Source organism: Kwoniella bestiolae, chromosome 2 (genome assembly GCF_000512585.2).
Source record: "Kwoniella bestiolae CBS 10118 chromosome 2, complete sequence".
Lineage (NCBI taxonomy): Eukaryota > Fungi > Basidiomycota > Tremellomycetes > Tremellales > Cryptococcaceae > Kwoniella > Kwoniella bestiolae.
This window is the reverse complement of record NC_089242.1, coordinates 2,298,405-2,326,336: the sequence shown is the minus strand read 5'-3', so window position 1 is coordinate 2,326,336 and position 27,932 is coordinate 2,298,405. Positions and strand designations below refer to the sequence as shown.

Sequence of the window (27,932 nt, the reverse complement as noted above, 5' to 3'; positions counted from 1 at the left end):
ACCCCGAAATACAGACTTGAGCCGCTCAGTACCAGTACAACATAAGCCAAGCTGACTGAGCACCTCTTACCTTTGTGCGCCGCTTTCTGCTGTGTTCGAAATTGCATAGCTCATCTTCGCTCGCTCGACAGCTGGATAACACCACGCTAGACCATTGCACATGCATGAGATAGTGACAGATGATGCATGGAGTGTCAATCCAATCCCATAGAGTGCTACTGCCACTGCTCCTCCCGTCAAACCCGGCATCAAATTAGGCACTACCTACTGTGCTACGCACTGATCCACTCGGCCGGGTAACTGAGACCGAACATATATCATCTTGATCCTCTTTTGCTCTTTTTCGGCATTATTGCACGTTCAATCTCATTTGAGCATTCATTCATTTGTTGATAGCCATAGACATACATAACCCCTTCTTGTAGCTTCCCTCCGGAAAGCTATCGTCGCTCTTTCTATTCTCCCCTTCCTCCCTACAGTATCCTCGATTTCGCAGCTCACGTCAGCCTTCCATAAAATGTCGGACCAACCTTCCCCTTCCCCATCTCCTCCACCCCAGAACACTGAACCCTCCACCTCCTCCTCTTCGTGGAGACGACTCTCTCATCCACCTTTACCGACCTTCCGACCTAACATCCCCAACCTCCGAGCAGCGCTTCTAGGATACCTAGGGGAAGTCGAGGTGGCCCTCAGATCCAAATTGGGTGACCTTCCACCAGCAGAGGAAGAACGACTTAGAGCTTCCTCCTCCTCGCTTTCAATCTCCGGCTCAGGAGAGGACGACGAGTACGAGTATGGGGAGGACGACTTTGGTGGAGAGGCGGTAGGATATGCCTCGTCAAGTAAGATTGGCTCCGCCTCCCAACAGGGCTTGAGGAATCGGTTTGACCCAACTGCCGCTCCTAATGGACTCAACGGTAGAGGTGTAGAAGTAAGCCATCATTTGAGGTTACTCAACCACCTATCAACCCTCCGAGAAGAAGCTTTGAATTATCTCCCTTCGTTGTCTGTGTCCGTACCATCAGTAGCTGTACCCAGCATTCCCTCGTACCCTTCCAAAGAATGGTTGCGATCGTTGCCTTCAAGATTATCCTCCATAGATCCAGGTCTGGTCTACAACTACAACTACGCCTCGTCTTCCTCCGGAGAGGGGACCACAGATCATTTGGGAGCTATAGCAAGTGCCCGTAAGCGTATGGTAGATGTCGTTCACACCTTATTACCCTCCGAGGAATGGGCGGGGTGGGAAAGGCTGGGATGGGAAGAACAAGAAGATGATCTGGCTTTCCACCATAAGTTGCCTAGGAGATTACGAGCAGCTTCGTTGGAGAGGTATCCCGTCGATCAAGATGAGGAGGAAGACGAGGAGCCGGAATACCTCTTTCCCAATAGGACGCCTGCCTCGGCGCAAGCTAATAGACGTAGAGCTATTAGATCGAAATCGTTGGGTGCAGCTGGTTTCCCAACAATCGGTACGATTAGGATAAGAGGAGATGCGCTTAGGACCGAGAGGGGGAAGTTGCAGAGATCGAAGACTGATCCGTACTGGAAGTCTCCCTTGGTAGATGATGTGGAGACGGTATCACCTAAGAAATTAGAAGGACAGGGCGAGGAAGAGGAGCAGGGAGTAGATGAAGAGGAAGACCAAGACGAAGAGGATGAACAATATATCTTGAAACATCCCGAAATCACCGATACCAAGTTGACCGCATTGGCTGCAGAGCATGATGAGTCGACGATGGGTCCGACGGTACAGGAGTCGTTGAAACGATCGGATGACGGGAGGAGGTTGATCAAGTATGAGGACTTGCCAGCGATTTGGAGGAATAACGAACATATACATACGGGATAGTGGGTCTATTTTAACTTCGAGATACTTTAACAAACCAGCGCCCACAATTCATATGAAGATAGACCGAATAAATGAAATCATGCTGACCAAGTCTGCTATGATACTCCTCACTTAGCCGTTTCATCCCCCTCCATCTTAAGACTGGGCCTGTACCGCTCATCAAATCCGCTTTCACGATGCATAACGAGACGAGTAGGTCGAGTTTTGTATCATCGTAGAAAGAGTGATGCTGATCTCCTATTGATCTCGATCAGTCAACATTCACAGTCATTTCATACCTACCATTCTCATCTCGCTCTTTATCCCTGTAAGTTCCTCCTTTCTGCCTCACGACCTCCTCAGCCCTCGGGCTGACCCGCAATTACCAATTTCGCTCCATGCAGTACATGATCCTCAACCCGCCGCTTCCCAATGCTCATCTCCTCGATACCCTCATCTTGGCATTATACCTCATCGCCGCTATTTCCTGCCTGTTCTCCTCAGCAAGTTGGCATGTGCTTAGCGGGTGCGCTTCGAAGAGATGGTTCGAATGGGGTGCATGTGTGGACTGTGAGTTGTCTTCAATTACGCTCCAACTCGTCAGGTGCAATATTACTGACGGTGCTTGTTGAAATTCCTCTTCACGCAGATATTGGTATATCCTGTGAGTTCAATCATATGAAACAGCGTCCAAGGGATCAAGGAACTGACTTGTCGAGATATATAGGGCTCATCGCAGCATCGTTCGGAACGGTCGTATACAATGGGTTTTACTGTCAGCCCAAATATGTCTTGTTGTATTGTACGACCAACGCACTGTGTGGTGCATTGGGTTCATATCTACCTTTTCAAAGATGGTTCAACGAGAGGAGGAATAAGGTGAGGACCAAACCTCATTCTGTTTCATCCTTTCCTGAGGGAAAGGTAAAGATTCATGAGCTGATGATTATCCTTAGCACCTCCGTATCTCGTTCTTCCTCGTTCTGTGCGTAGCAATGTTCGCGCCGATGCTCCAATTGTTCTTCCAACACGGTTTCTTCAAAGCATTATCTTTTGTCGGTACGTACCCTCCCCCCATCTACTTATCTCTTCCTGGGACTACTCTGTGTTCTGACTCGTTTTGATCTGTTTCGCAGCCCCGTTCGGATGGTCGATCGCCACGTATCTTACGGGATTATGGTTCTACGCCATGCACTTCCCGGAATGTAGGTGGCCTGGGAGGTTTGATAGATTCGGGATGTCTCATCAGGTGGGTTATCCCTCCGTTTCTATCATTCATTGTCAACCCATTCTGTATCATGCCCTTGTCCCTGTCGACTTCCTTTCCACATCTACGACTCCTGTCAGGTCTCACCACCCAAGACATTCCGTCTCACCGCTTCGACCCTTCTGTGCATATCTGTCTTCCTCAGAGCTACTGCTAATATCTGATATCTTTGTGGTTATAGTGGTGGCACGCCGGTATCGTCCTAGCTATATGGCTTCACTATCGAGCGGTCTTCGTAGCTCACGGTATGAAGTATGATCTCTCGTGTGCTGCGCCGGGAGCAGGCAGGAGTGTAGCGCAGGTGGTGGAAAGTTGGTTCGTTGGAAGATAGGCATTTGTGGTATCATTATATGCATGGGGCTATATGTGATACAAATTGGTTTATACAACATTGAGCAAGGCACGCCCTGTACGGTGAAAGTCTATGAAGCCAGATAACGTGTCCGATCATCCAATCTTCAACTGGCGAATGGGACGTGGAATTACCCATCCTATCTTGCTTTGGACACTTCCGATCTAATTTGGTCGATTCGTACAATGAGGAGGGACGATCACCAGTTCTACCTACGGTTATAAGAATCCCCTACCAGTACCTTTAGGGAATACCCTGACGGTATTTGGTTCCAATCTATACTGTAAGGGGTTCGACCTCGATACATAAGGGGATTTCTGATCTTCCTCCATTCCTATACTTTTGGTCAAGGGGTGGGAAGAGATCTGTATAGGACAAACAAGTCAGCCTACCCCCTCGTGCTCTTCCTTCGTTCTTCGGTAGATCTCCGTTCCGATTGATATGCAAAGACTGCCGATAACTCACCTCGCCCATCACGTCCCCACTTCGTCCCGAGGGGAGATGCGCGATCCTCCACCAGCACCCCTGGCCCATCCTCAATAGTCTATCTAGGAGCTCGTCCTCGTTCCCTTCTTTGGGAGGAATGATGGTTGATGAGAGGGGGAGATGGTCTGCGTGCAGGGTAGATATGAGGATGGAGTTGGACTGTGAAAAAGAGAGGGCAGTGAGCATGTATCGTATGGCATGGCCCGGAAGGTTTCCTGGCTTAAAGCTGAAGAGATGTCAAGAGAGGTGAGATTGAGGATGTGAGTTGAGGGGAGTCTAGCTGATTGACTTACCAATTTTACTTTTGCAAATACTGCTCTAACGAATTTGCTTATCTCCAACGCGCTGAATCCTATCCAGTCCAATTCACTAAGTCCATCTAGTATTACCAGGCTGTGCTCAGTGAGGTGCGATAGGGTTGTATCGTACGTTTCTCGCAATGAAGGAGCATCGTTCCCGTCGAATAGCCGAGGGGTGTTTTTGGTTGATACCTTGATTGAAGAGGGTAAAGAGGACGGTGAGATATGTATGAAAGAGTTGCTAGTGAGGGGCGGAAGTGGTGTACCCTATTCACATGGAACCAGGATCAGAACCATCTTTTCAAGACACAATATCAAAGATAAACTCACAATCTTCTTCAGGATAGCTTCCCAGCTTGCCCTGCCCTCTCCTCTGAAGTCTACCCAAATCACCTTACGTTTCTCCTTGCCCAGTGCAGAGGACAGGAGGTGGTATGTTGCGAAATGCCCAGGAGAAGCGAGAGTATCTGAGATGATCAGGTGAGAACGAGGGGGAGGTAGCGAAGATGAAGATGAGGATGAAGGGAACGGAAGGTGGGATGTGAGGTATGTCATCGTGTCCAGATCAGTGGTCCAGTGGCGTTATTCTGCTGCTCGGTTGGTCTTACTGCTGGCTGCTGATCTGAGTTTGAGGTGGTGGTGCTCCGATCAGTCGATCTTGATTGTTGGTCAATGAGTCGAGATAGATACCCAGCTGTTTCACTCTAACAGAGGACAACTATTGCGAGTTGAATTGTAGGATCCACATTCCTACGGAATTATGATGTGTCACGTGATAATAACGTGAGTGACACGTGGGATGACGCACTAGCCTGCTGGAACGATGGCATCAGTGAGATTGATCCGTTGGTGGTTGATTGTTCCGGCAATTGCACTTCGAACGAGTAGTGGAGTACTCATATTCCTGGCCAACTATATATACCCAATCTTATCCCCTCATTCCTTCCATTCAGTTCTTTCACCATGTCACTCAGACAATCAGTCAATCTCAGAGCTATCAAACCAAACAGACTTGTAAGACCTACCGCTGTGTGAGTATCATCTCCCCAGCTTTACCAACGTTGTACCTTTACTGATCTTGTCGTCATTGTCCTGGTCACAATGTAGCTCTCGATCGATCACTTCCTCTGTCAGACCTACTTTACAACCTACAGCAGTAAAACAATACAGAATGGGTAAGCCCCACGTTCTTTTGCTCGTCCAATGCTACCATTACTGACATTATTACTACAGCCTCAGTTCTCCAAGCCACTGCCAAAGCTGCTCACTCAGCCGTAGCGAGCCTCGCCTCCGCTGCTCCTGTCAAAGTAGGAGATGCTGTCCCAGACGTGGATGTCCGGATCAACAGTCTTGAAGAGAATGTTAATTTCTCCAAATTGACCGGAAAGAACATCTTGGTCTTGGTTCCAGGCGCGTGAGTAACATATCCATTTACCAGACTCAATCAGTCATACTCTGGTACTCGTGCTGATAAAATGACATTTTGGTTTTCATGATATAGCTTCTCCCCCACCTGCTCTTCCCAAGTCCCAGGGTACCTCGAGCAATACTCCACCTTCCAATCCAAGGGAGTCAAAGACATCTACATCGTAGCTGTGAATGACATGTTCGTAGTCAACGCGTGGAAAGAGAAATTGGCAGGTGACAAGAACACCGTTAAGTTTGGTAAGTCCTCCAAATACAGTACTTCCCCGTCGGATCGGTACTGATAATACCCGTACATTACACGTCACACAGCCGCCGACGATTCTAGCAAGCTCGCTTCCTCGCTCGGTCTCGTACTCGACGGTCAAGCGATCTTCGGTGGACCCAGACTCAAGAGAGGAGCTATTGTCATTGAGGATGGAAAGGTGCTTCATGTAGCTGTGGAGCCTTCTCCCGGTGAAGGTATGTTCCATTTCTGCGTCTCCTTTCTACAAAAGAAAGATCAAGTGTGAGAAAGGAGAGAGAGCTGATGGGTTGGCGGTCTTCAGTTACCGTTTCTCACGCCGATGAGGTCCTTAAGACTTTGTAAGGGTAATATTCAGGATTTGCGATAAAAGTATGAAACGAGAATGGGAAGAAGAAAAAAAGATATACTAGGTACTTTCCAGTAAACAACTAACAGTAGACAATGCATGCAATCAAATTAGACGATACGAACTAAAGGCCTTCAAGCGATCATGGTGGATTCCCACCTCAAACCTATTCTGACTTATTCCATCGACCATTCTCACACGTCGTATGCGTATCCTAGTCCATGTCACTTACGGTCTCACGCCAGCAGCTATGCAAGTGAGCTAATCATACTGAAGCTAGATGCGTTGGATATGACTGATCCTTTGTCGATTGGACGGCCTTCACTTCTTAAGCATCAAGTTTCAGAATAAGGCGTATGACAACAGTATTCGCTATGGCACCTCCTTTGCCCCAAGGGACACTTTCTCCTTTGATCCTTATCGCAAGCGAGTAGAGTAACCTTTACCTCATGTGTCAGAAGGTCGAAGCTAGAAGGTCAAAGCTAACCCTTCAAGAAGGCTCACTGGAGCATGCAGATATGATGCGGTACAATGCGGTGTTCCTGCAGGAATAAAAGGGAAGTGTGTCTTCCAGGAAGACTGGACTTCCAAGACGGCTAGGCGAAACTGACAATATCGTAATATATGAAAAATCACAGTACGCTTATAATTATTCACTCTTTTGAAAAAGACGAGTGGGGAACTATTCCAGCGGGCGGTACATCTGATCGTGTCTAGTCATAGGAGGCGATGCGGTGTGCCTTCTGAGCTTTGGCGGAATATCAATTCTAATTACACATGGGTTTATGATATAAAGGCGGTACTGTGATCTCAAACTTGGTTCTTTTCCTGATCATCTTCTCGTCCACCCTTCACCCCGATACATCACACACCAACGATAAGCCTCCCCCAAGTAGCCAATTAGCCCAACAATGTCTGACCCTACGAACCTATTTGAGACAGGCTCCACCCCACTCGAATGGACTTTCACCAATCCCTCCAGCGGCTCTACCGCCTCCCCGCGCAGCGACTTCCTCACCGTCGATATGTCCCTTCGTCCTGTGTCCACCTCTATCGATGGCCCCAATGCGATCTCGAGAGAAGAACGAAATATGAACAGTCTTAGGGAAGCAGTATCGAAAGACCCCAATTGGGCTCGAGTAGTTACCAGTGGCTCTAACACAGCTGTACGCTCTCAGATCGACAGGTCCCTTCAGATCTTAGATAGATTTATCGCTCGAGGGCTATCCCATGATACTCATCTGCATTTCAAAGATGATGGGCTAGCTACCAAATTCAAGCTTAAACCTCACCCGCATCCATCTGCGGATAGGATCTGGTCGTTGAAGATAATTGTCGATGAGGGAGCGCCATTCTCCGGTGAATGCTTTGTTCCTGATCGTGTGAGTATTGTACAGTCTCCGCATCGTTCTCCCTCCCTGTACAACTGGTTCAAGCTCGCGACTGATGCAATAAGACAGGCGGACGAACCATTAATACCCCTTACGATGCAAGATAGAAGAAAAGAAGATGGTACGATTCAAGTGGGGTGCGGCAAAGCCCCACCGACTTGGAACACCGACGATAACCTCGCTAAAACCTTGGGACTTGACGATCGTTGGTCAAAAGTTTTCTCCTCGGCATTGGAGATCCAACCCTTAAGCCTGTCGAGCAGGAACAGAAATAAGGGAGATGCTTTGGTGTATGGGATTAAGGGGTGGTTGGTCGAGGCTGGCAAGACTAGTTTGGAGGAGGAGACGAAGAGTGGGATTAGGTATAACATGCTTTTCGTTCCCACCGATGGTACCACTGAAAGATGCTGGCGAGAGACGTGACAAACAAGGAGGCCTGTGTACTTATCTGCAGTGCGCTCGTAGGCCAGCTGGTGTTGATGATGGTTTGGCATCTACGATGAATTGGTGACGATAATGAGTGAAATTTCCTTTTCAACGATTGCAGGGCTAGTCTGTCCAAGATCGCCGCCAACAGCTCGTCGCTATCAGATTCGACGTATGATTCCAAGAACCCAAAGTCCATCCTGAAAATTCTATAGATTCGTACATCCGCAATCTGCAAGCCAAGACCAGAGAGAGTTTCTCAAGGGTAGCAAATGGTGACTGGGTGGTCTTGGAACTGACCGAAAAGCTCGGTGTATTCGCGTAGATTGCTCACCATGTCAAAAACCTATACCTGACCGCCGGGATACTACGCAGTAAACAGTGCTGAAAAAGGCTCAGTGCTAGAGATCTGGAATGATTACTAAGCAGCGGTTATATACTGGGCCAAGCGGTTAGGCTCATGACACACCACGAATGTGCCACCGCAAGTGTCAAACAGGGTTATCATCCAGAAAGGAGAGGTGGACCCTGCAAGCCGCAGACCTGGTCGCGATGCCACCTTCTTTCGTCATGCTGTGTTGACTCAAAGGACACTCGAGAAGCGTATATTGGCGAGACATTCTCAGTAGACGATCAGACTGTGCACAATGTCCAACCAACAAGATGTACCCAATTGCACATGCGCGAGCCTTAAGACTTTGGATCCAAAGTCTTACGAACAGTTCTCGCATTATCAATTCTATCATCGGCCCAAAGCCCTCGCCTCAAGGATGTTATCCTCCAATCACGGCCCCCAGATGAGATTCTCCAACCCGACTGTCACATCTAAACTCTACACTGTAGACATGGAACTCGACAGCTCTCCTAGCGAGGGTAGGACAAATACATCTTTAGCAGCGCGTCAAGGCATGACGAATCTTCAACGAGCCATCGACAGATCGAATAATACCAAATGTAAAGCAATCTTGGCTGACTCACAGCTCCGAGCTCATCTGGAAAGGAGTGTCCAAAGTATCGCACTCACCCTTGGCATGGCCAGCTCTATCGAAGCCTCGGATGAAATATGGATGGAATATTGCGCAGCCGGCTTCAAGTGTATAGTCAATCAATCGTCCGAATTCAGTGGCAACGACAACCCTCACAATACCAAGTTCTCATTGAAAGTAAACGTCCCAGAGGCAGACAAAGTGTCCAAGAGCAATGGATATCACTATGACTCGGTGAGCCCAGGGCACAACACGACTCCAAAGACTGAGTGTATCTGCTAACTATCCTTGCTCTATCTTGAAGATTCCTGAAAGAGAAGTCACGGACGCAATTGAAGCTTCACATGATGGGCCGATGGAGTATGACGAGCTGAAGATAGGATATCGTCTTCCTCGGCCATCGTCTGTAAGCTCGCGTTCTGTGGAACCCAGTAAGGACACAGCCACAAATCAAGCGCAAGATCAACCTTCAGGAAAAACATTGATCGATAAAGCCAGAAGAGGAGAATTCTTCTTTTCATCCGTAGTCTCAGAGGCTTTGAGAGACTGCTTACCCACACACGGCAAAGAAGGGACTTACCTATGCTTCAAGCTCGGTGGCGATCTGAGTGGAATCATCGCCCCTCGACACGCGCTCGATAAAGTGGCGGGTGATCCACAATGGGTGTTGACCATGTACAAGAGCCGAGAAAGCCCATGGGATCTACCCCACGCACCCCCACAAGTAAGCAATTGATACTGCGCAAAAAAACAAATCATCGCTTCGGAAAGGGTTCACGCCCTGTATTGATTACCTGATATATTGTACCATTGAAAGTATACTGATCCAAGGCGTGCCATATATGCTCAAATCTTGCCATATTATTCAGCTTCACAGAGACATGCATCGCGGCCACGCTTCTGAACGGCGGAAAGCGATTTGCCTACGCCCGCAAGTAGTGGTATCCCTTCTTCATGACGATTACAGGATAAAGGAGGTCTTCTTCTGAGTTGAAAAAGCCTACCTTCGGGGGGCAACCGTACAATGGACCATGATCATATTGCATCGTATCCTTAGTTCTCAACTACAGCTGTTCAGCGCCGCAAGTTGACAAACGATTGATCCGCTTTCTTCGTGTTTAACTTACAGCTCATCATCAAACATCCTAACCAATACATCATATTCTTTCAATCGTACCTTCTCCACCTTGCCTCACCATTGCCGCTGGAAGAAGGTAATTTCCTGACAAGGGCGCATATACGGTACTATTCTATCATGAAGCCTTCCACCTCTTCAAGCACGCCTCACTCTGCAAATACACGGAACCACGAGCATCTTTGTCCTTCTGTCCGGATATGTAAGGAATGGAAGTTCGATTGTCCGTCCGACGGGGTGGGACCGCTCATCCCAGATGACATGATATCCATAGAGATGGAGCCCATCTGCAATTCGCACTCATCTCTTCACTCCGGCTCGACCCCCGAGGAGACAAGCAAAAATGAGAAAGTGAACACACTTCGGAATGGACGTATCATTGACAAACTAGAGACCACCACGAAGAACAACAAAGTCTGGCAAGAAAAGCTAGATTTGACGTATATCCAATCGCATATCATCAGATCGATGAAGATGATTGAAAGTCTATATCAAACGGAGATACCTGCGCATGGGAGCTTGCTGTGCGTGAACAACGGTTTGGCCAGCGAGTTCAAGCCTGTGGTCTCATCAGGAGGTGACAGGAGGTGGAGTATGGACATATATGAGACACATCTGGTAGAACCTGAGAGCAAAGTATTTACATTTGTGAGTCAGCAACCCTAATTCTGTCATGGGCCGTCGGAAACCCGTTATTCGTAATAAATGTCGTGGAGACATCGGCGGTTGGTGATGCTTCCACGTCGGTAAGAACGAATCAATGGGATGTACTGTTGTTACCGTATGTTGGTCATTTGTTGATTGTTACACCGTATTTGCATCACTCCAGGCAGATATAGCAGATGAGGCAACAAATATGCGAATAAACCTCAACACCACACAAGAGTCAGCAGCACCCTACCAGCGGAAAGACACCATAGGCTCGATCACTTTGGATTTTGGCTCACCGAAGTCAGGCAGCAAGAAATCAAATGATCAAGGTCCTGTATCCCTGATCAATGAATTGATAGGAACGACAACCAACCACAAATGGTGGTCCCCTCGGATAATCGAAGCTACCAATATGAAAACCTTAGGGATGGAGTACCATCCGAATCACAACTATATGTATGACAGGATGGAATATACTACCCATCAGGTGGACGTGAAGATCACGAAGACGGAGGACGAAATTTGGGAAGAGGATGGAACGAAATATCACATAGCCATTCGTCCGCGGCATTCAGAGTTACCTGGAGCTCATTCGCTTGATCATCTGACATATTCTGCGGGGTAGCGTGTGTCTGATGATGGTTCAGGCGGTTCTGTATCGTATATAGATAGATTGTTCTCATATATTTCGTAGACTCTGCATGTCATCTTGTTTTACTGTACATCCAAGTCGGTCGAAAACGCACCTACTGTAGCTTCAACATCAAAAGATGTATTTGGTGCGTAAAACACCTAGATTTCGCTCAAGTACCATAAAGCCCCAACCAGAAAGAAACCGTATGGTGGCGATTTTACACCATAGGCGGGTGTTTTGCCACCGTCTTTCTGCGGTGTTTCAACAGTGGAATATGCAGTATGAAACTGGTCCTTTGCTTCTCAGACCAGTGTTCTCATCACATATGCTTTTGAAGCGTGTAGCTTGCTTGCGGCATGGTAGGATGGACCAGCAAGTTGCTTTTCTTTCAAAATTCAGGCACTTCCCACTGTAGCGGATTTGAACTCTATTATATATATAGGGGATTCTTTTTCGCTCATAGGGATGGTGGTGTAACGGGCTGATGGACTTGCCAGTCAGAGTCTGATTGGGGTACACAGCATGCAGAGGGCCTTGACCGTCCGCTCAGTCAAGAAAATCGCCTACCTATACCAGTCCTTGTTTTGCATAAGATAAGTCAAGTCAGGGGGCTACGGTGTGAAATCGCCACCATACGGTTTCTCTCTGGTTGGGGCTTTAGCGATCGCTTGTGATCTCCAAGTGGCTCCCACTAACGGCGTGGCAGCATCTCAGATCTCAATTTTTGATTGTCGGAATGGTCGCTGAAAGTTGTACTCAATGGACCAATGGGTCTGATGTGATAAACCACCGTGAAGCACTCCGCCTGACTTTCAGAGTTCGGTGAGCTCTCTCTGCAGATTTGTATCGTCATGCAGAAGTCACGCACCAAGTGTCTTGCTCTCGGTCTCTCGGACGATGTTTGGTCGAATCAATACTTTCCTGTGAGGCAGATCATCAGCCTTGTTGGAAATCGCCCGATTTGGTGGTCGGGGACAGCAGTCAAACTTGTCCTGCTCTTAGTATGAGCTACTTTTTGGACTTCCATCGCCCCGCAAGTTATTGAGGGCGGATCTTTGCCACTCTCGCTTAACGAAGATGAACGGAGTGCTGGACACTCGAAGACCTTTGCGTATGACCAACAGATTAGCGAACGATCACGATGATGAGACTGAGCGTGCAGAAGGCTCTTGGAGTCGAGACCTTGAGGGCCTTCGTGGAAGATTGCCACAAAGGACGGCGCATAGCGGTGCTCGACATGGTACTTCCGCATACTGTGAAGCCTTCTCACGTAATGAGGTCAAGTTCTGCAGTCCCATACATATAAAGGGTAGCTGTTTTTAACGAGAAGTAGGTCTTTGATCTTGACCAATCGTTCTTTTTGAATACCCCCGCAACAATATTCCTCCGTATCAGACAGACCAGAAAATGATTGATCAACGGAATTCTGGGGATAACAGTGACAGCAGCGATGACTCTTTCTCCAGTACCCTCACTCGGCCGGGGGGTGCTACCAGGGTCGACACGAGTGATCGACCGTCATGCGTATTCACCTTCGCTAACCCCCGTAGTGGCATGAGAGATCCCATTGCAGGTGGAGACTGTGAAACGGTGGAGATGTCTCTACTTGGTCATTCACTGGAAGGAGAAGATGGCGAATCAGCACTCAGCACCAACATGCGCCGACTTAGGCAAGCTGTATCCGACAACCCAACCTGGGATGACATTCTGAACTCAGAAGCCAAGGCGAGAGAAGACACAGGAAAGGTGACCAGAGAGCAAGCTGAGACAGATGCCATTCATAGAGCCATAGGTATCTTTGGATCGTACTTTCGCGTTGATATACCAAAAGATGCTTCTTTAACAGTCAAGCAAGGGAAAATAGTGTCACAAATATCCCCTCACGAAACCAAGGTGAATACTTGGCAGTTGAGCATTGCATCCGGCCGAGGAATTAAATCTCTACCAGCATTTGTTCCTGACCCGGTGAGTACTAGTAAATCCGTCATGTTCTTCTGAAGAAGTGGCTGAAAAGGCCGAGTCAGTTGCTAACGCAAGGGACTGATTCTGCCGATTCGCAGAACGATAAACCCTACGAAGTCCTCGGTATCAAGCTCGAAGATGGTTCCTTGGAGCTCTATTTCGGCACCAGACAATTCGCAGCCCTTGGTTCAGATTTGCTTCATACTGTTCATGAAGTAGTGAGGGATAGAGATTCCAGGTGGTCTGACACTATACTCAGAATCATGCAGACCCAAAGAGAAGGTCTGAGCTGGGCAGGTCGTAAATATTCAGATAGCTTGATCGTCACTGGTTCAGGGGAAACAATCGAGATCTCCCCCGCATACTCACCTGAAGACTGCGAACCCAGAATCATGTATAAAGCAGTTGTGAGCAAGGTGTAGAGAGCTCAGTATTTGGATAACAGTCTTGAAAGGCACGAATGCCAGTTTGTGTGATATGACACGATGAGATCCGTACTATCTCCCCTATCATCACAGGATCAATCGCGCTTGATGGCCTTACACTGATGAGGCAACATCCATTGTCCAGGCGTGCCATTCCGGGTTTTGTGGCCTGTAAGAAGGCAAGATGAACAATGAGTGTGATAGCCACTGCCTCAAAGAACTCGAAATGTAGCAAAGTTTTACTGTACTGGACCTTTCTGAGGCACGCTATTTGTATGACGAAGAAAGTTTTTCACATGATATCATACACAGGATCTGAGGGGGACTTTCAATATCCAAAGTATCGCTTAACCGGAACAAGGCGAGGGCAACATCGATAAAACATTGCAACATTAAGAGCTTGGATAAGATAGCATTGAAATTACTTTCCGATCTATACTGCCATGAACACGATATTGAGTGTAATCCTAGATGTGGAATTCCGCCTTATGTACCATACTGTCTTCCCGCAGCAGCGTGAAGAGAATGTTAGAAGTGCTGATGTCGACTGCAAGGATCACCAGGCGGTCGAGGCTTCCCCGATCCTTTCATATTCATGCTAAAACGATACAACGTATCGGCTCTGCCCGCGTGTGTTTTATACGTGTCTAATCCTTTGATGACATGACGAGGGCTAGAATTTTGCCTCCTTGCACGAGTCGGAGAGCTGAGCTTCCGCTGACGAACGTCGCTCTACAGATGCGGTGCGAGTCAATCTCGCGAGATATACAGGTATGCCGCCCTGAGGATTTGCACTTATGTCTTTTCTGCTCTTGCGATTCACTCGTAGGTGTAGCTTGGTTTTTTCTGATTTTTTCTGGTTCCAGGTGCCTAAATCTATAACGTTTGGTTGTGCCCAATATGAACGAGTCATCGACCTACAACTCTGGCAACACGGTTCTTACTTTTCTTGGCTCGGAAATGGTGGATTCTATGGGAGGACCACTCAGCTACAACATCAAGGTGCGGACGGTTCAACCTGATGGCCCGAGGCAGTCATTGAGGGAAAGAGCGCATGGAATTGTTGAAGCTTTTCACGACGATGAAGCGCTAGGACAAATTTTCGATGAACATGAGGCTCTCAGGCGTCACATTGTAAGGACTTTCTATTGGCTTTCCGAAGTGAATTCAGATGTGCTTGCAAGCCAGCTGGAAGAGCATGGGCCGTTGAAATCCCAGGTTGGCAATTACGAAAGCTCACTCCAGAATTCTTCGACGACCGAAGGTGATCTTACCTTGAAAATTTAACCGAACGTTTATTACTCGCCACATGAAGAAGTGCTGCTCGATGTGCCTCTAGACAGCTCTGTGAGTCTGTCTAATCGATTTTTGTTGCTTCCTTTTGACCCTTTTCACGGGGGTGATTCGACTTGTGTTCTCGCAAAAATACACCTCGAGTTGTTGCGGTCCGTTTGTTTGTTTTGTTCTTACAGCCTGTTGCCTCCACAAACATGTCATGTGGCCAACGAGTATCAAATGGCAATGCTCATTCAGCATAATCAACAGGGTTACAGTCGCCGCGTCACCGCAATCCGATTGGACGAATCCCGAGAAGACCCGCCATCGCTGAAAATAGGATTTAAAAATGTTGATCCAAACGATACCGCTGCTCAAGAACGGTTCTCCGACCCCAATCATATGACGATTGAGGCATTAAGACATCATAGTGATTCCTGGGATGCAGCCTTTTCAAAGATCAATACCGCTTTGCATTGGTGTCTACCACCTCATCCGACAATGTATCCTCACGTCGGTTTCAGCCTCGAGATCGGTGTGCAAGGTGACAGAACTTGCCGAATCCTTGCTGCGTCATCTGAGGACTTTATGCCAGAGGATACGGATTGGGTAGTGACCATTAGTTCAAGGCCGAATCTTTACAATTGGTCGGTACCATATCGTATTGCAGCGGAGGGCGAGTGAGTCCAGTTGCGGTTCATGTTTATCGCATCGTACCGCCGACCGCACAGATATGTACATCGTCATGATGACGCCTTATATGCAGTCCCGTATATAAATTCCATTTATGCCGAAATGAAGCATACAAGAGCCCAACAATCGATGCTGACGGAGTCATTTTACGACTTGAAATTGCTGGTAGATCCGTCATGTCATCCTCCGCCTTTCTGATCACCCCCTGCGTTGCAGTAGCCGTCACCGTGTGAGACTGCAGATTCTGTCTCGGCTCTACTCTATGCATAGGCCAACACTGGAGCAATAGGACTTGACATGTGCAATCAGACGTAGTGAAGATGGTGCCAATGGCCTCTTATGCAGACCAGGAAGATTGGGAGATGACGTTCTACCTGCAACATCTCACTAGTGCAAAGGTTCGCTCATCCTGCCTTCCTTACACAAGTTAGAAGTCTCAACTTCTCCGAAGACATGTCCGTGATTGGAGTGTTGAGTATGAGAAGGCACCTCTCTCACGGGCAATATGTACTTGAAGACTACTCTCAATTTGGTATCACTTTTTCAATTGCGTATATCTCTGGTCGTGAACCACAAACGTCTCGACACCTCGATCCGAAATGCCAGCCATAACAGCCAACAACGGCTCTTACAGAATTCCCCAATTTTCAAACCCGAGATCGGCGTATGATGGCTTAACATGGGGTCACTCTGTTGATGTCGTTTGGATCGACAGCGACCCCTCGGAACAGACCCTATCAGACCGAGAGCATGAATTCCTGGATATCTGTTCGGGAGGTGGGGCATTCGGTGAAGCTTTGAATGCGGATGGCAATCTCAAGAATCACGCTCGAAAGACTTTCTACTGGCTCTCAGAGGTCAATCATGATATCACTGCAGAGCGATTGAGAAATGGCAATATGTTGGAGTTTTACATTGATGATTATAGCAGCTCGCTCGAAGCTTCTCCCTCCCCGACTGGCAGATGCACCTTGACTATCTACGCTGATCCCTCTCATGGCGACGTTAACGGGTATCTGTCCCGTTTACCATTGAATAGTGCTGTAAGCTCCTTTCTCCAGCTTAAGTCTGTCTATAGACGATGTGCTTGCCACTCTATCCCTGTTGGTCATTCCATCTCATGATCTCGAAATCCTTCACCCTATAATGTTTATAAGAGTGCAACAACTGACATCGAGAGACAAGGCTTATTGTTTGCGAGCTGTAGGATTACCGCTGGTACATCACTGATATGAAGAGAGACTCAACTCAAGGCACATTGAAGTTCGGATACGGATCTCTTGGACCTAGGGAAGTAACAGATCCGAGAGAATGCCTGATGGCGTATAGCCTTTTGATGGATGTGCTGAGGTCCGGATATCCTTCAATGGACGCAAATTTTTCAAAGGTCGATGCGGCTCTGAAATATTGTTTACCCCCTTATGCGTCTGACCGTCCTGAGCCGGAAGTCGATTTGGAGATTGCTTTGGAACAAGGCTTCCTTGGCAGTATATCTGCCCCGGGAGAGGAAGACCATATGCCGCAAAACACTCAGTGGGTGGTGACACTGTAATGAAGGGCGCATGGTTATGATCGACTCTGCTCGGTACATCCAGCGTCGGCTAGATATACAGTGTATAAGGCTTGCGTTCACCGAACCGTATGTCTCTACGGTGAGACCTGATAATCTCATTTATACATGACCTGCTTGTCTTGATACTATGCAATGGCTCAACAAACAATTTATTCTATCACTTCGAGATCTGCTCTTCGTGCGTTGAGGATCACTGTCAGCCATCGAACCGGCAAATGAGTCAATGGGGACAAAATTCGTCCTGGGCCTTACATGCGGTAGATTTGGGATGCTTGACACTGCCGAGTGTCAATTGGACCCGCATGCATGGGAGATATTTTCACTCGTACATGAATACAGTGGTGTTTGCATTTCATCCGATTTAACACATGCAAGATCGTTGCACCCTCACTAAGTACCTTGGCCAACAGTCCAATTGAACGGTTGGAATTTCTCGCCTAGTTTCCTTGCTCTATCTTTGTTGAGATTGTAATCAATTTTCCTAGGTTTACGCCATTTACGAGGTTCTAAACCTAACACGTTCCCGATCACTTCTGCTGCGAAGTATCTAATAGATCGACATAGAGTATCAGCATTGACCACCAACCTCTTTTACAGAACATCATTACAGAGGGTGGAAAATTCGAACGTGGGGACAATGGAATAATAAGCCGAGAGAAGGAGATAGTGAGTAGACCAACCTAGGAAACTCATCTTCCTTCCCTCCCGCACCACCCACATCCCCCTCTTTATCCTCCCCCTCAGCCTTCCCCGCGCCAGTCCCACTATCCGACACACCCTCTATGACGTGCCCATACCCTTTTTCACCCTTGTAATCCCACTGACACATGAAATACGGCAAGTTGGGAACCATCATCCTCCTAAATCCACCTGATCGAGTCGAAAAATCAATGATCTTTTTGTGTTGTGTCCATTCCCCTTCCGAGGACATAATTGATTCTCTGAAATATGCTGGTAAGTCCTGGAACGTCTCGAAGGGGACTGGTATGGCCTCTATGTAGGTGTGTTTCTGATATTTGAACGATAAGACCGTCTCGAAGAAGATTACACCGTGGTTTGTTTGTGCGTGCATTCGCATTAGACATTTCATGAAGTTCTGTGTGGGATGAGTTAAAAGAAGTCCACATCAGCTTCAAAGTTCTTTGAACGATTTACAAGTGACTTATGAGGTTTGAGGAAGTGAAGGGATCTGTTGGGTACTCACCCTGACCTCTTCCCAATCATCATCGTCCATCTCCAACATACTCAGATGATGCTGTATAGGCACGATTAAGCAATGTCCAGGGACGAGCTCTTCGAACTGTGTGCAGCACATGTACGTCCTTGTTCCCAATGCTACGATGGCGGCCAGTGGATTTCGATCATCTTGATAGCAGAATGGACAAGTATCAAGAGCTTTCTTTGTTCGAGCGTAATCTATCACATGGGGGCTCATTAGCTCTACTACATTGTGTCAAACGTGGATCAGCTATTGTACGCACCATTTATAGCAAACGCCCGTTTCATCGCATCACTCTTCATCTTCCTCCTTGCGAGTTTATCGACATTATCATCCATATAATCGACATCAGACTAATGATGACATTGCCACGTGAGCTGTTGTCCCTCATGAATGTGGAAGATAAATTCTCAGCTTACCTCAAATTTGGCATCTCTCGTTATGGCAGCAGCCATCTCCGCGTCCATATTCTTCTGATCGCCTGAACCCGCGCCGAACTTCTCTTGTCTCACCAATTCTCCTAGCGATTGCGTATCATCATCTGCATTGTACCGCAGGACGTTCCCTTCCCTATCTCTGGTCTCAAACTATAATCCAAAGATCAGCTCTCACTCACAATCTGGGGATGGTGAGGTCGAACTCACCTTTTCAACCTTCTTCCTCCTATTACCAGGCCTAGCTTCCCCCTCATCCGACGCTCCCAAACCAACATCATACAGTTTACCTCTCCCATCGAGCGTAGGTAAGACCTGAACCTCAACTTGATTTCCTCTATCGTCGGTTCTCCCAAATTGACCTTGTAATCCACTTGGATCAGTCGAACCCGACCATAATCCAGCTCCGCCGTTCTCCTTAGCTTGTTCAGACTTGTTTCGTTCCCTCTCATATTCCTCTTCCAAGGCTAATGCGTTAGGCTCATCCATCAATTTGGCTCTTATCACTTTGGCTTGAAGTTTGTTAAGCTGTTCAGTCGTCAGAGGCGGTTTAGACGATGTGGGATCAGGGTTCTCCATCGTACCAGCCTGAGCACCAACCTCGGCATTGAAAGGATATCCTGAACCCGATCGAGTCAAGGCAGTAGGAGTGAATACACTTGGAACTGGCGTTGAGACTTTTGCCTGCTGAGCTTGGCTTGTAAATCCGATGGTCCGTTCTCTACCTCCAGGTGTAACGTTATTGCCACTCTCTCTCCTTCGTAATTCATCTACTCGGCCTGCTCCTGCACCTGAAGGTGTTTGGATCTCATTATCATCGCCCTGTGGTCTCCTGAATCCACCTCGCGAGCTTGGTCTGCTTGAACCGAATTCCTCCTCTCCAGATGGTTGGGTGAACATGAACCTTCGATTAGAAGTATCAGGAGTTCTGAATCCTGAAAATCCCCCTCCAGGTGTAGAAAATCCATCTGAGCCTGGTTGACCTGGTCCCCTTCGAGATTTACGCCTAGCCTCTCTTTCATCAAGTATACGTCTTTCTTCAATTGCTGCTTGGAAATCTTCCATATTGCCGTATCGCTCCATCGCGACATCCTCGACTTCTCGTCCCCTGCATGAAAGGGTTAGCTATGATTAGCAAGACTGGTGCCGAGGGTGGGTTCGAGACTTACTGTTCTTCCGCTTGTTCATACAATCGCTTCAGTTTCATCATTCTCCATTGATAGCCTGGACCACCAGGTGTGACTTTCTTTTCTGTTATCCATTATAGCATAATGTCAGATATATCCAATCGCGAATCAAATCAAAATATTGTCTGGCTCACCTGTAGTCTCATAGTCATCAATCTGTTTACCCTCCAGTAACTGCGTGTTCAGCTCAAACCGCTTGTCCACCACGAGCTACAGTTCATGTCAGCTAGTGTCCCTCCTTGAAGCTGTGTGGCGAGCTCACCTTTGAAGGATCCGGTAAATCGGCTTTTGGATCTTTCCTCTCATGGATCGTTCCTAATCCTTCGAAGAAATCCATTCCCCCGCCAAGATTCCTATTTGATACTACCTCTTCTCCATATCCTTCGGTCATACCTCCACTTCCTGCACTCCTGGATATATCCCTAGTAGCTTTCGGCACAGTTGCAGAAGTCCCGTCGAGAGGTTCGAGCATCCACGATTCCCTCTCTCTAGCTTGTGATCCGGTGGAGGTGGTGGGAGGTAAGGGTACCTTGGGAGGTGGATTGGAGGGGTTAGATTGGAGGGCTAAGGAATCCGAGGTAGGTATGTTGGAAGCCGCTTCCTATAGATTCCAAAATCAGCTGCTTCTCCGAGATAAATCTTCAAGACTGGAGTCGAGCTCACTGTACCGTCAACCCCCTTTTCTACCCACATGGACTCATCATAGTCATCATCCACAATGTCTAATCCCTTTTCGTCTGACCGTTTCTTCTCCTTCTTCAGTCTTTTCCGTTCCTTCCTCTCTTCCTCAGTCTCGTCCCTCTCTCTATCCTTCTTGTGCTTCCTATGCCTATCCTCATCGTCATGATGCCTTGATGACTTGTGGTGCGAGTGATGATGTTTAGAGGAAGGTGATCGATCTCTGTCTCTTTCTCGGTGTTTGCCCTTGTGTCTTCGAGAGGGTGAGCGCGACCTCGAACGGTCTCTTCTTGATGACTCGCCCATTTTGCCTGTATCAGTGTGTTTGCCTCTGCTTTCGCTCAAAGTAGCATTTATACACGATATGAGCTGTATGCTCCATTCGACTGTGCTAGGATGTGTTTTCGTCAATACTCGAGTGACGTCTTTGGGTAGTTGTCGGTTACGTAATGAAAGCCATGGAAGGGTTTGTACCTTGTTTGCTCCTTCCATTTATGACATGTTACACTGTATGAGTAACCCTGTATTTGGTGTTTTTGTTTCTGGTGTGTATGTATGGTGGATGAATGTATAGTCGCGACTGAAAGAGAGAAGGAGAAGGAGCATTGACACTCTCAACTCCAGTTCATCATTCATCATTCATCTCAAGTCATCCTATCTATATACACTCTTTAACAAAAACAGGTCAAGCACGACTAGCAACAGCAACAACAGTACAAGATGGAAGCTCGTAATCTCGATCACAGAAGAAACAACTTCAAGGGAAAGTCTTCCTTCTCCGCTCAAGAGGTAAATTTTTTGACTGTTTGGCCACCCAACGTATACACGATAATTTCATGCCACCTTCCTTCATCGATCCATGCACAGTACTAGGACGAATGCTGACGATGAGCTGATATATAGCTTCGACGAAGAAGAGAGGAACAACAAGTAGAAATCAGACGTCAAAAAGTAGGTCTTTGCCCCTTCTCCCCTTCCGTGGATGTCTCGCGTGACTATAAGTAAATGCTGATATGTTTACAACCACGATCAGAGAGAAGAATCCATCGCCAAGCGACGTAACTTGCAACCATTCTCAGCTGATGATGGTATTGAATCGGACGAGGATACGGGAGTAGATGTTGGATCTCTCGCCGATACTCTCCCTGGTATGCTCCAAGCTGTCTACAGCGATGATCAAGAAGCTCAGTTGGATGCTACCACAAAATTCAGGAAGTGAGTTTTACAACACCCGAAATCGTGCATTTGCTGGATCGTGATGAGGAGAAGTCACGACAGGCGCTGACGATATAACGCAATACAGACTTTTGTCAAAGGAGAAGAACCCACCCATCGACAGAGTGATTCAATGTGGTGTAGTACCTCGATTTGTGGAATTCTTGTCTAGCAACAACACCATGATTCAAGTGAGCAGCTATTTTTTTCTCTTTCCTGGATCGGGATTACACGGCTGACTTAGCTTCTGCAGTTCGAGGCCGCCTGGGCATTGACCAGTAAGCATCCATACTTTGTTGATCGTGGTAGCATCACGCTAACGTCTCATATAGACATCGCGTCCGGAACCTCTGAACACACACAAGTCGTCATCCAAGCTGGCGCTGTACCATTCTTCATCCGACTGCTCTCTTCCAGCGTGCTCGATGTTCGAGAACAAGCGTAAGCTGGGTTTCTCTGTTCGATGATCTTCGACCAATAGACGGGCTGATCAACATGTATCGCATAGTGTCTGGGCTCTCGGTAACATTGCTGGTGATTCTCCCAAATGTCGAGACCATGTCCTGCACGAAGGTGCTCTCCAACCTCTCCTCATGCTCCTCAACGAGAACCACAAGATTTCGATGCTCAGAAACGCTACTTGGACATTGAGCAATTTCTGTAGAGGAAAGAACCCTCAACCAGAATGGGAATTGGTCAGTCGTTTCACAAAGACAGTTCTTCGATTGTTCCAACTGACTTGTGTATGCTGTAGATCTCGCCTGCTCTTACAATCCTCACCAAGCTTATCTACTCGCTCGACGATGAGGTACTCATCGATGCCTGTTGGGCCATCTCATACCTCTCTGACGGTACGAACGATAAGATCCAAGCTGTTATTGAAAGTGGTGTATGCAGGCGATTGGTGGACTTGCTCATGTAAGTTCAGCAAAACAAGAGGTAGATACGCTGGATGAAGCTGACATGATTCAACAGGCACCCCTCTACCGCTGTGCAAACACCTGCTCTTCGATCTGTAGGAAACATCGTCACTGGTGATGATCTCCAGACTCAAGTTGTCATCTCCTCCGGTGCCCTTCCTGCGCTCCTCAGCTTGCTCTCATCCCCCAAAGAAGGAATTAGAAAGGAAGCTTGTTGGACCATCTCAAACATCACTGCTGGTTCCCCTATGCAAATCCAAGCTATCATTGATGCGTGAGTCAGCTTCTTGTGATTCGGAATCGAAGAATCAAGCTGATATCCTTCACGTCATGTAGTAACCTCGTCCCACCTCTCGTCAATATCCTTGCCAACGCCGACTTCAAAACCAAGAAAGAAGCTTGTTGGGCAATCTCCAACGCCACTTCAGGTGGTTTGCAAGAACCCAACCAAATTCGATACCTCGTTTCTCAAGGCTGCATCAAACCCATGTGTGATCTTTTGACTTCCATGGACAACAAGATAATTCAAGTTGCCCTTGATGGTCTTGAGAACATTCTGAAAGTTGGTGATGTCGACAAGGAAGCAGCTGGTCCAGGAGGAATCAACAAGTATGCTCAATACATTGAGGAAGCTGGTGGTATGGTCAACATCCACAATTTGCAACATCACGAGAACTTGGAGATCTACAAGAAATGTTTCTACATCATGGATAGTGAGTTTTCCTCTCGCCTTTCGTGGTTCAGAAGATGAAATCTGACTGATGACACATGTGTAAAAACAGAATTCTTCCCTGATGAAGATGAGGAAGAAGCCGACGCCGCTGCTCCTGCTGTTGACGCTTCTGGTCAATACGCCTTCCAGTCCGATGGTGAGTTCCTTCGAACGAGTTCTCCTCAATTATCGGTGAAGGTGACTGACTGATCAATCAAATGCTAGTCGCCGCTCCTCAAGGTGGATTCAACTTTGGGCAGTAAAGCCAGGCAGTCCCTCTCTCTTCTTCCGCTGGTCACCCCTTCCCAAAATCGATTTCTGATTCATCAATGAATACGAACGATGATGAATCGTTTATTCCACATTTTTATGGGTCTTAGAACGGCTCCACCCATTATTCCCTTTTCCATATATCGACTCACATCCTTTTGGTAATTTTCCATGTATATTCTTCTACAATCATATTCTGATAGCTGGCAAGGGGAATATCGCGATTTGTGATTCCCCTTGCAATGACAAGTCATTTTCTTTTTTTCTTTTGGTATTTGGGTGTTTCTCTTTTGAGAGAGGGGGACGAATCTGTATATATCTTTGATCCCACTTCATTTTTGTTCATTGCGTTTTATACGTTTTTCCGATCGAGCTTCTCCAACTTTCATCTTCCATTTTCCATTTCCCATTCTCATCAGCATCAATCAATCATCTGCAATGTGCGACGGTCCACCAACGATGAGCACGAAAATAGCATTATTCAATCATATCTTATCGGTATCGGATTTATAGACGCGCGGATGGTGCGCCTATCCATTTTTCATATTTATCATTCCATTATATAGATCCCATTCTCCTTCTCTTTGGTTTGTCTGTTCGATTTGGGGCGTGTGGTAGAATGAACCATACGACAGAAGGGAAGAGGTGGTGAGGGGTAGAAGAGGAATGTGTATGCATTTCTATTTCCGTTTGAGATTCTGCTCTGCTCAATAAGCCCTTTGTGGTTTCGTAGGTCGAGTACAGAGTTACAGTAGTAATTTTCTCTGATCCTGCCGAACGCCGAGCCGAGTTTATTGCCTCTCCTCCGTAATCCGCGGATTAAAGCTTTAGCTGGAATCAAACTCGAGTTCTAAAAACAACTACAGTGTTATGTCACTCTGACTTCATGGTTTGGTTTATTATTCATCATTTGGGTCACCTACCTTGATTATGGAGGTCCACAGGTGACTACGAGATGCGTATGTATACGTCGTTGAATACTATGCGGGGTAAAAGTCAGAAGATGATTCGATTTATCCTTTGGTAAATCTTTGCTTCTACTAACTTGACATTTCAGTCGACTCGTATCGAAAGATTCTTCAGACTATAGACTACAGAAGCATCAAGATGTCGAAGATAACCAGTACCCACATCGATAGCAGTCCTCCGGACCATGCCCCGACTTCAGCTGTAAATCAATCCATGACGAACAGCAACAACACTTACCCATCCTCAGCCTTCTACGCCGATCTGGGAATAAGCAAAGAGGTGCAGCAGATCCTCCTGGACAACCACTGCTGTATATGGAAGAGGGACCCCAAAGGCAATTTATTAGTTAGGAGTCTGCCCTCCGACCCGACGAGTCCTAGGAATTGGAGGAAGTGGAAGAGGTACGCTTTGGTGGGACTGGCATCGCTCTTGAATAATCTGGTGAGTGTGATTATTGCTTTCAGGAGAATGAACGTGACGAAAAGAAGATGCGTATGAGTATAGCTGATCGTCTAGATTAATCATATAGGTATGCCTGTGCGTATCGGGATATTCGACGGGCGTGGAGCAGATGCAGGAGGAATTGGGATTTGGGGCGGAGCTGGGTACGTTGGGGTTGAGTCTTTATATTGTGAGTACGAGTGTGTGGTACGATTGCCCTCTGATAGCTATGGGATGGGTAAGTTGAAATGACTTGAAGCTGATTATCATACCCTTATGATTTAGCTGGGATTCGCTTTTGGTAAGCCTTCTTCAATTTCAAAACACCGCTTCCACCCCTCCAAGCGACGAGCAATCACATCATGAGTGAACATCGATCAAGTATGCTCTCATCGGGGTGCTGACATGGTGATACCCACCGATAGGACCAATGTTCTTGGCTCCCCTGAGTGAATATTGGGGCAGACGACCTGTCTATCTGGTCTCTTGGGCTATCTTCACTATATTTCAGCTACCCGTGAGTCAGACATGATTCCCCGTATACACGCAGAGTAACAAATTCGTATACTGACTCACATTGGACGTACAACGTTACAGCTCGCCCTAGCCCAGAATCTGGCTACTGTTTTAGTCTGTCGATTCATTCAAGGTTTTTCTGGGAGGTGAGTGACTCTTCCTTTCTGTTGTTCGTCGCTGTACCATGTGTTCGCTTTCGCTGATCAACGAACTGATTTCCTTTGGTTCCCTCTGGCTTCCAGCGCTCCTCTAGCTAATACTGGTGGAGTGGTGCATGACTTGTTCAGCATAGACGACGGAGGGATGGCAGTTGCCATATACGCTCTGAGCAGTGCGGATGGGTGAGTAGGGCTATACTATATTCGTAGCGAACGGGATTGGAATGTGCTAACTCATTACCGTCCTATCTGTTAGACCTCCGCTGGGTAATGCATTGTCGGGTTATCTCGCTCAGGAAAAAGGTTGGAGGTGGTTATTCTGGGTATACGTGAGTGGGCCTCAACATCATCCATCTAGCCTAGTTCTATCAACAACAGTGACGGTATCGATACTGACCAAATTGTCCTTTTCCAGCTAATCGTATTCGGGGCATTCTTTTTTATCATCCTCTTTCTCCTCCCCGAAACAAGAGACACCATCATCCTCTCTCGCAAGACTGCCATCCTGAGAGAGTCGACAGGTTTAGATCTCTACGGCGAACATGAGCTGGTGAAGAAGGATCCAAAACATTTATATCAAGTCACCATCTTCCGGCCGTTCAAGTTTTTATTTACCGAACCTATCACGTACTTGTGTGCCGGGATAAACGGATTTGTCTTTGGTATGATCTTCTTGTCGAACGAGGCCTTCCCATTAGTATTTGGGGAAGGTAATGGAGGACATGGATGGACTCAGTGAGTGCACACAATATCGCTATACTTCAATGTCTCCCACAATTAATGATCGGTTATCTGTAATACTGATTATGTTGTTAAATATGATAACTTAGCTCCGGTACAGTCAACCTCACCTTCCTAGCCTACGTCCTTGGTTCATTCCTAGGCTTCGCCCTCACTCCCCTCCAGAATAGGAAATACCATCAAGCCAGTACGCTCAAGGGGTTCTCCGATCCCGAATCGAGGTGGTGGTCTGCCCTTTGGTGTACCCCCTTCTGTCCCATCGGACTGATGATAGCTGCGTGGACGAGTTATAGTTACTTGCCGTGGATCGCTCCGCTCATTGGGTTTACATTGTTCGGATTTGGATTGTGAGTCGATCCTACCTGTAGAAGAGCGAAAGCTATTATGAGAAGGAGGGAATGACATTGCAGGGGCCAACAGACACTGATATCTGTCATCTCATACTATACTAGCTATGTCATCCTGGCTGCGATTTTGAACTACGTGGTAGACGGGTACGGCCGTTATTCAGCCTCAGCCTTGGGAGGTGTGGTTTTTGTACGAAATATCGTAAGTTGCCTATAACAAGGTATACCAAGGGGAATACATAGCTGATTATTCGGATCTGGATCTTTCCCAGGTCGGTGCCATCTTCCCATTATGTGAGTGCAGTGTTCGTAATAATTCAAAGTCGGCGATGCACCATCAAATGATTCAGTTTTCGCGGTGGTCTTGTCAGACTTATGTTACATACTGATGTTTGCATGTTCGTGCCTAGTCGCCAGACAGATGTTCCTGGGTATGGGCAACCAATGGGCCCTATTCCTTCTCGCAATCTTATCGATAGGTATGATACCCATACCGTTCTACCTGTACAAACGTGGAGAGGTGGTCAGGAGGAAATCACCTTATTGCGCTACTCATTTCGGTGAGATTGAGTGAGATCATCACAGTCTCGGTGGGTGTATCAATCTATTTTCGTACACATACAGTACGATACTGCATTAGAATTATATATAAAGTATAATGTGGTGAGAATGTGAACCTTGATCACCATTCAATCGTGATATAAATGCATGAATATTATCT

At 47.2% G+C, this 27,932-nt stretch overlaps 10 protein-coding genes across 10 annotated transcripts; 8 read left to right on the top strand and 2 right to left on the bottom strand.

The window, feature by feature from the left end:
* Positions 1–517: 517 nt before the first annotated feature.
* I302_104020 (uncharacterized protein) lies at positions 518–3,429 on the top strand (the record flags this gene model as incomplete). The annotated part of the gene is made up of 9 exons (XM_065869780.1): positions 518–1,851; positions 1,968–2,044; positions 2,107–2,159; positions 2,236–2,401; positions 2,481–2,495; positions 2,559–2,710; positions 2,788–2,890; positions 2,968–3,080; positions 3,280–3,429. 9 exons carry the CDS (start codon positions 518–520, stop codon positions 3,427–3,429), a joined length of 2,163 nt encoding a protein of 720 aa, XP_065725852.1.
* A 239-nt stretch (positions 3,430–3,668) lies between these two features.
* On the bottom strand, positions 3,669–4,790 carry I302_104019 (uncharacterized protein; the record flags this gene model as incomplete). The annotated part of the gene is made up of 4 exons (XM_019189382.1): positions 3,669–3,815; positions 3,916–4,095; positions 4,230–4,502; positions 4,566–4,790. The coding sequence occupies 4 exons, from the start codon at positions 4,788–4,790 to the stop codon at positions 3,669–3,671; spliced, it is 825 nt and encodes a 274-aa protein (XP_019048944.1).
* Positions 4,791–5,198: 408 nt separating this feature from the next.
* On the top strand, positions 5,199–6,249 carry I302_104018 (uncharacterized protein; the record flags this gene model as incomplete). Its single annotated transcript, XM_019189381.2, has 6 exons — positions 5,199–5,266; positions 5,343–5,410; positions 5,469–5,649; positions 5,737–5,900; positions 5,973–6,122; positions 6,209–6,249. 6 exons carry the CDS (start codon positions 5,199–5,201, stop codon positions 6,247–6,249), a joined length of 672 nt encoding a protein of 223 aa, XP_019048943.2.
* Positions 6,250–7,164: 915 nt separating this feature from the next.
* I302_104017 (uncharacterized protein) lies at positions 7,165–8,067 on the top strand (the record flags this gene model as incomplete). The annotated part of the gene is made up of 2 exons (XM_019189380.1): positions 7,165–7,635; positions 7,714–8,067. 2 exons carry the CDS (start codon positions 7,165–7,167, stop codon positions 8,065–8,067), a joined length of 825 nt encoding a protein of 274 aa, XP_019048942.1.
* A 650-nt stretch (positions 8,068–8,717) lies between these two features.
* I302_104016 (uncharacterized protein) lies at positions 8,718–9,792 on the top strand (the record flags this gene model as incomplete). Its single annotated transcript, XM_019189379.1, has 2 exons — positions 8,718–9,290; positions 9,361–9,792. The coding sequence occupies 2 exons, from the start codon at positions 8,718–8,720 to the stop codon at positions 9,790–9,792; spliced, it is 1,005 nt and encodes a 334-aa protein (XP_019048941.1).
* Positions 9,793–13,132: 3,340 nt separating this feature from the next.
* On the top strand, positions 13,133–13,860 carry I302_104015 (uncharacterized protein; the record flags this gene model as incomplete). Its single annotated transcript, XM_019189378.1, has 2 exons — positions 13,133–13,441; positions 13,537–13,860. 2 exons carry the CDS (start codon positions 13,133–13,135, stop codon positions 13,858–13,860), a joined length of 633 nt encoding a protein of 210 aa, XP_019048940.1.
* Positions 13,861–16,430: 2,570 nt separating this feature from the next.
* On the top strand, positions 16,431–17,383 carry I302_104014 (uncharacterized protein; the record flags this gene model as incomplete). The annotated part of the gene is made up of 2 exons (XM_019189377.1): positions 16,431–16,874; positions 17,039–17,383. 2 exons carry the CDS (start codon positions 16,431–16,433, stop codon positions 17,381–17,383), a joined length of 789 nt encoding a protein of 262 aa, XP_019048939.1.
* A 411-nt stretch (positions 17,384–17,794) lies between these two features.
* Positions 17,795–21,228, bottom strand: I302_104013 (uncharacterized protein; the record flags this gene model as incomplete). The annotated part of the gene is made up of 10 exons (XM_065869779.1): positions 17,795–17,951; positions 18,085–18,500; positions 18,609–18,820; positions 18,886–18,976; positions 19,043–19,210; positions 19,268–20,165; positions 20,227–20,308; positions 20,379–20,454; positions 20,507–20,845; positions 20,908–21,228. The coding sequence occupies 10 exons, from the start codon at positions 21,226–21,228 to the stop codon at positions 17,795–17,797; spliced, it is 2,760 nt and encodes a 919-aa protein (XP_065725851.1).
* A 414-nt stretch (positions 21,229–21,642) lies between these two features.
* Positions 21,643–24,032, top strand: I302_104012 (uncharacterized protein; the record flags this gene model as incomplete). Its single annotated transcript, XM_019189375.1, has 12 exons — positions 21,643–21,711; positions 21,826–21,873; positions 21,956–22,137; positions 22,226–22,328; positions 22,391–22,415; positions 22,470–22,578; positions 22,646–22,832; positions 22,892–23,055; positions 23,113–23,331; positions 23,394–23,770; positions 23,840–23,926; positions 23,995–24,032. 12 exons carry the CDS (start codon positions 21,643–21,645, stop codon positions 24,030–24,032), a joined length of 1,608 nt encoding a protein of 535 aa, XP_019048937.1.
* A 1,114-nt stretch (positions 24,033–25,146) lies between these two features.
* On the top strand, positions 25,147–27,785 carry I302_104011 (uncharacterized protein; the record flags this gene model as incomplete). The annotated part of the gene is made up of 12 exons (XM_019189374.1): positions 25,147–25,449; positions 25,538–25,639; positions 25,735–25,750; positions 25,875–25,966; positions 26,047–26,111; positions 26,208–26,306; positions 26,380–26,452; positions 26,539–26,858; positions 26,954–27,211; positions 27,317–27,413; positions 27,484–27,505; positions 27,622–27,785. The coding sequence occupies 12 exons, from the start codon at positions 25,147–25,149 to the stop codon at positions 27,783–27,785; spliced, it is 1,611 nt and encodes a 536-aa protein (XP_019048936.1).
* Positions 27,786–27,932: the final 147 nt, after the last annotated feature.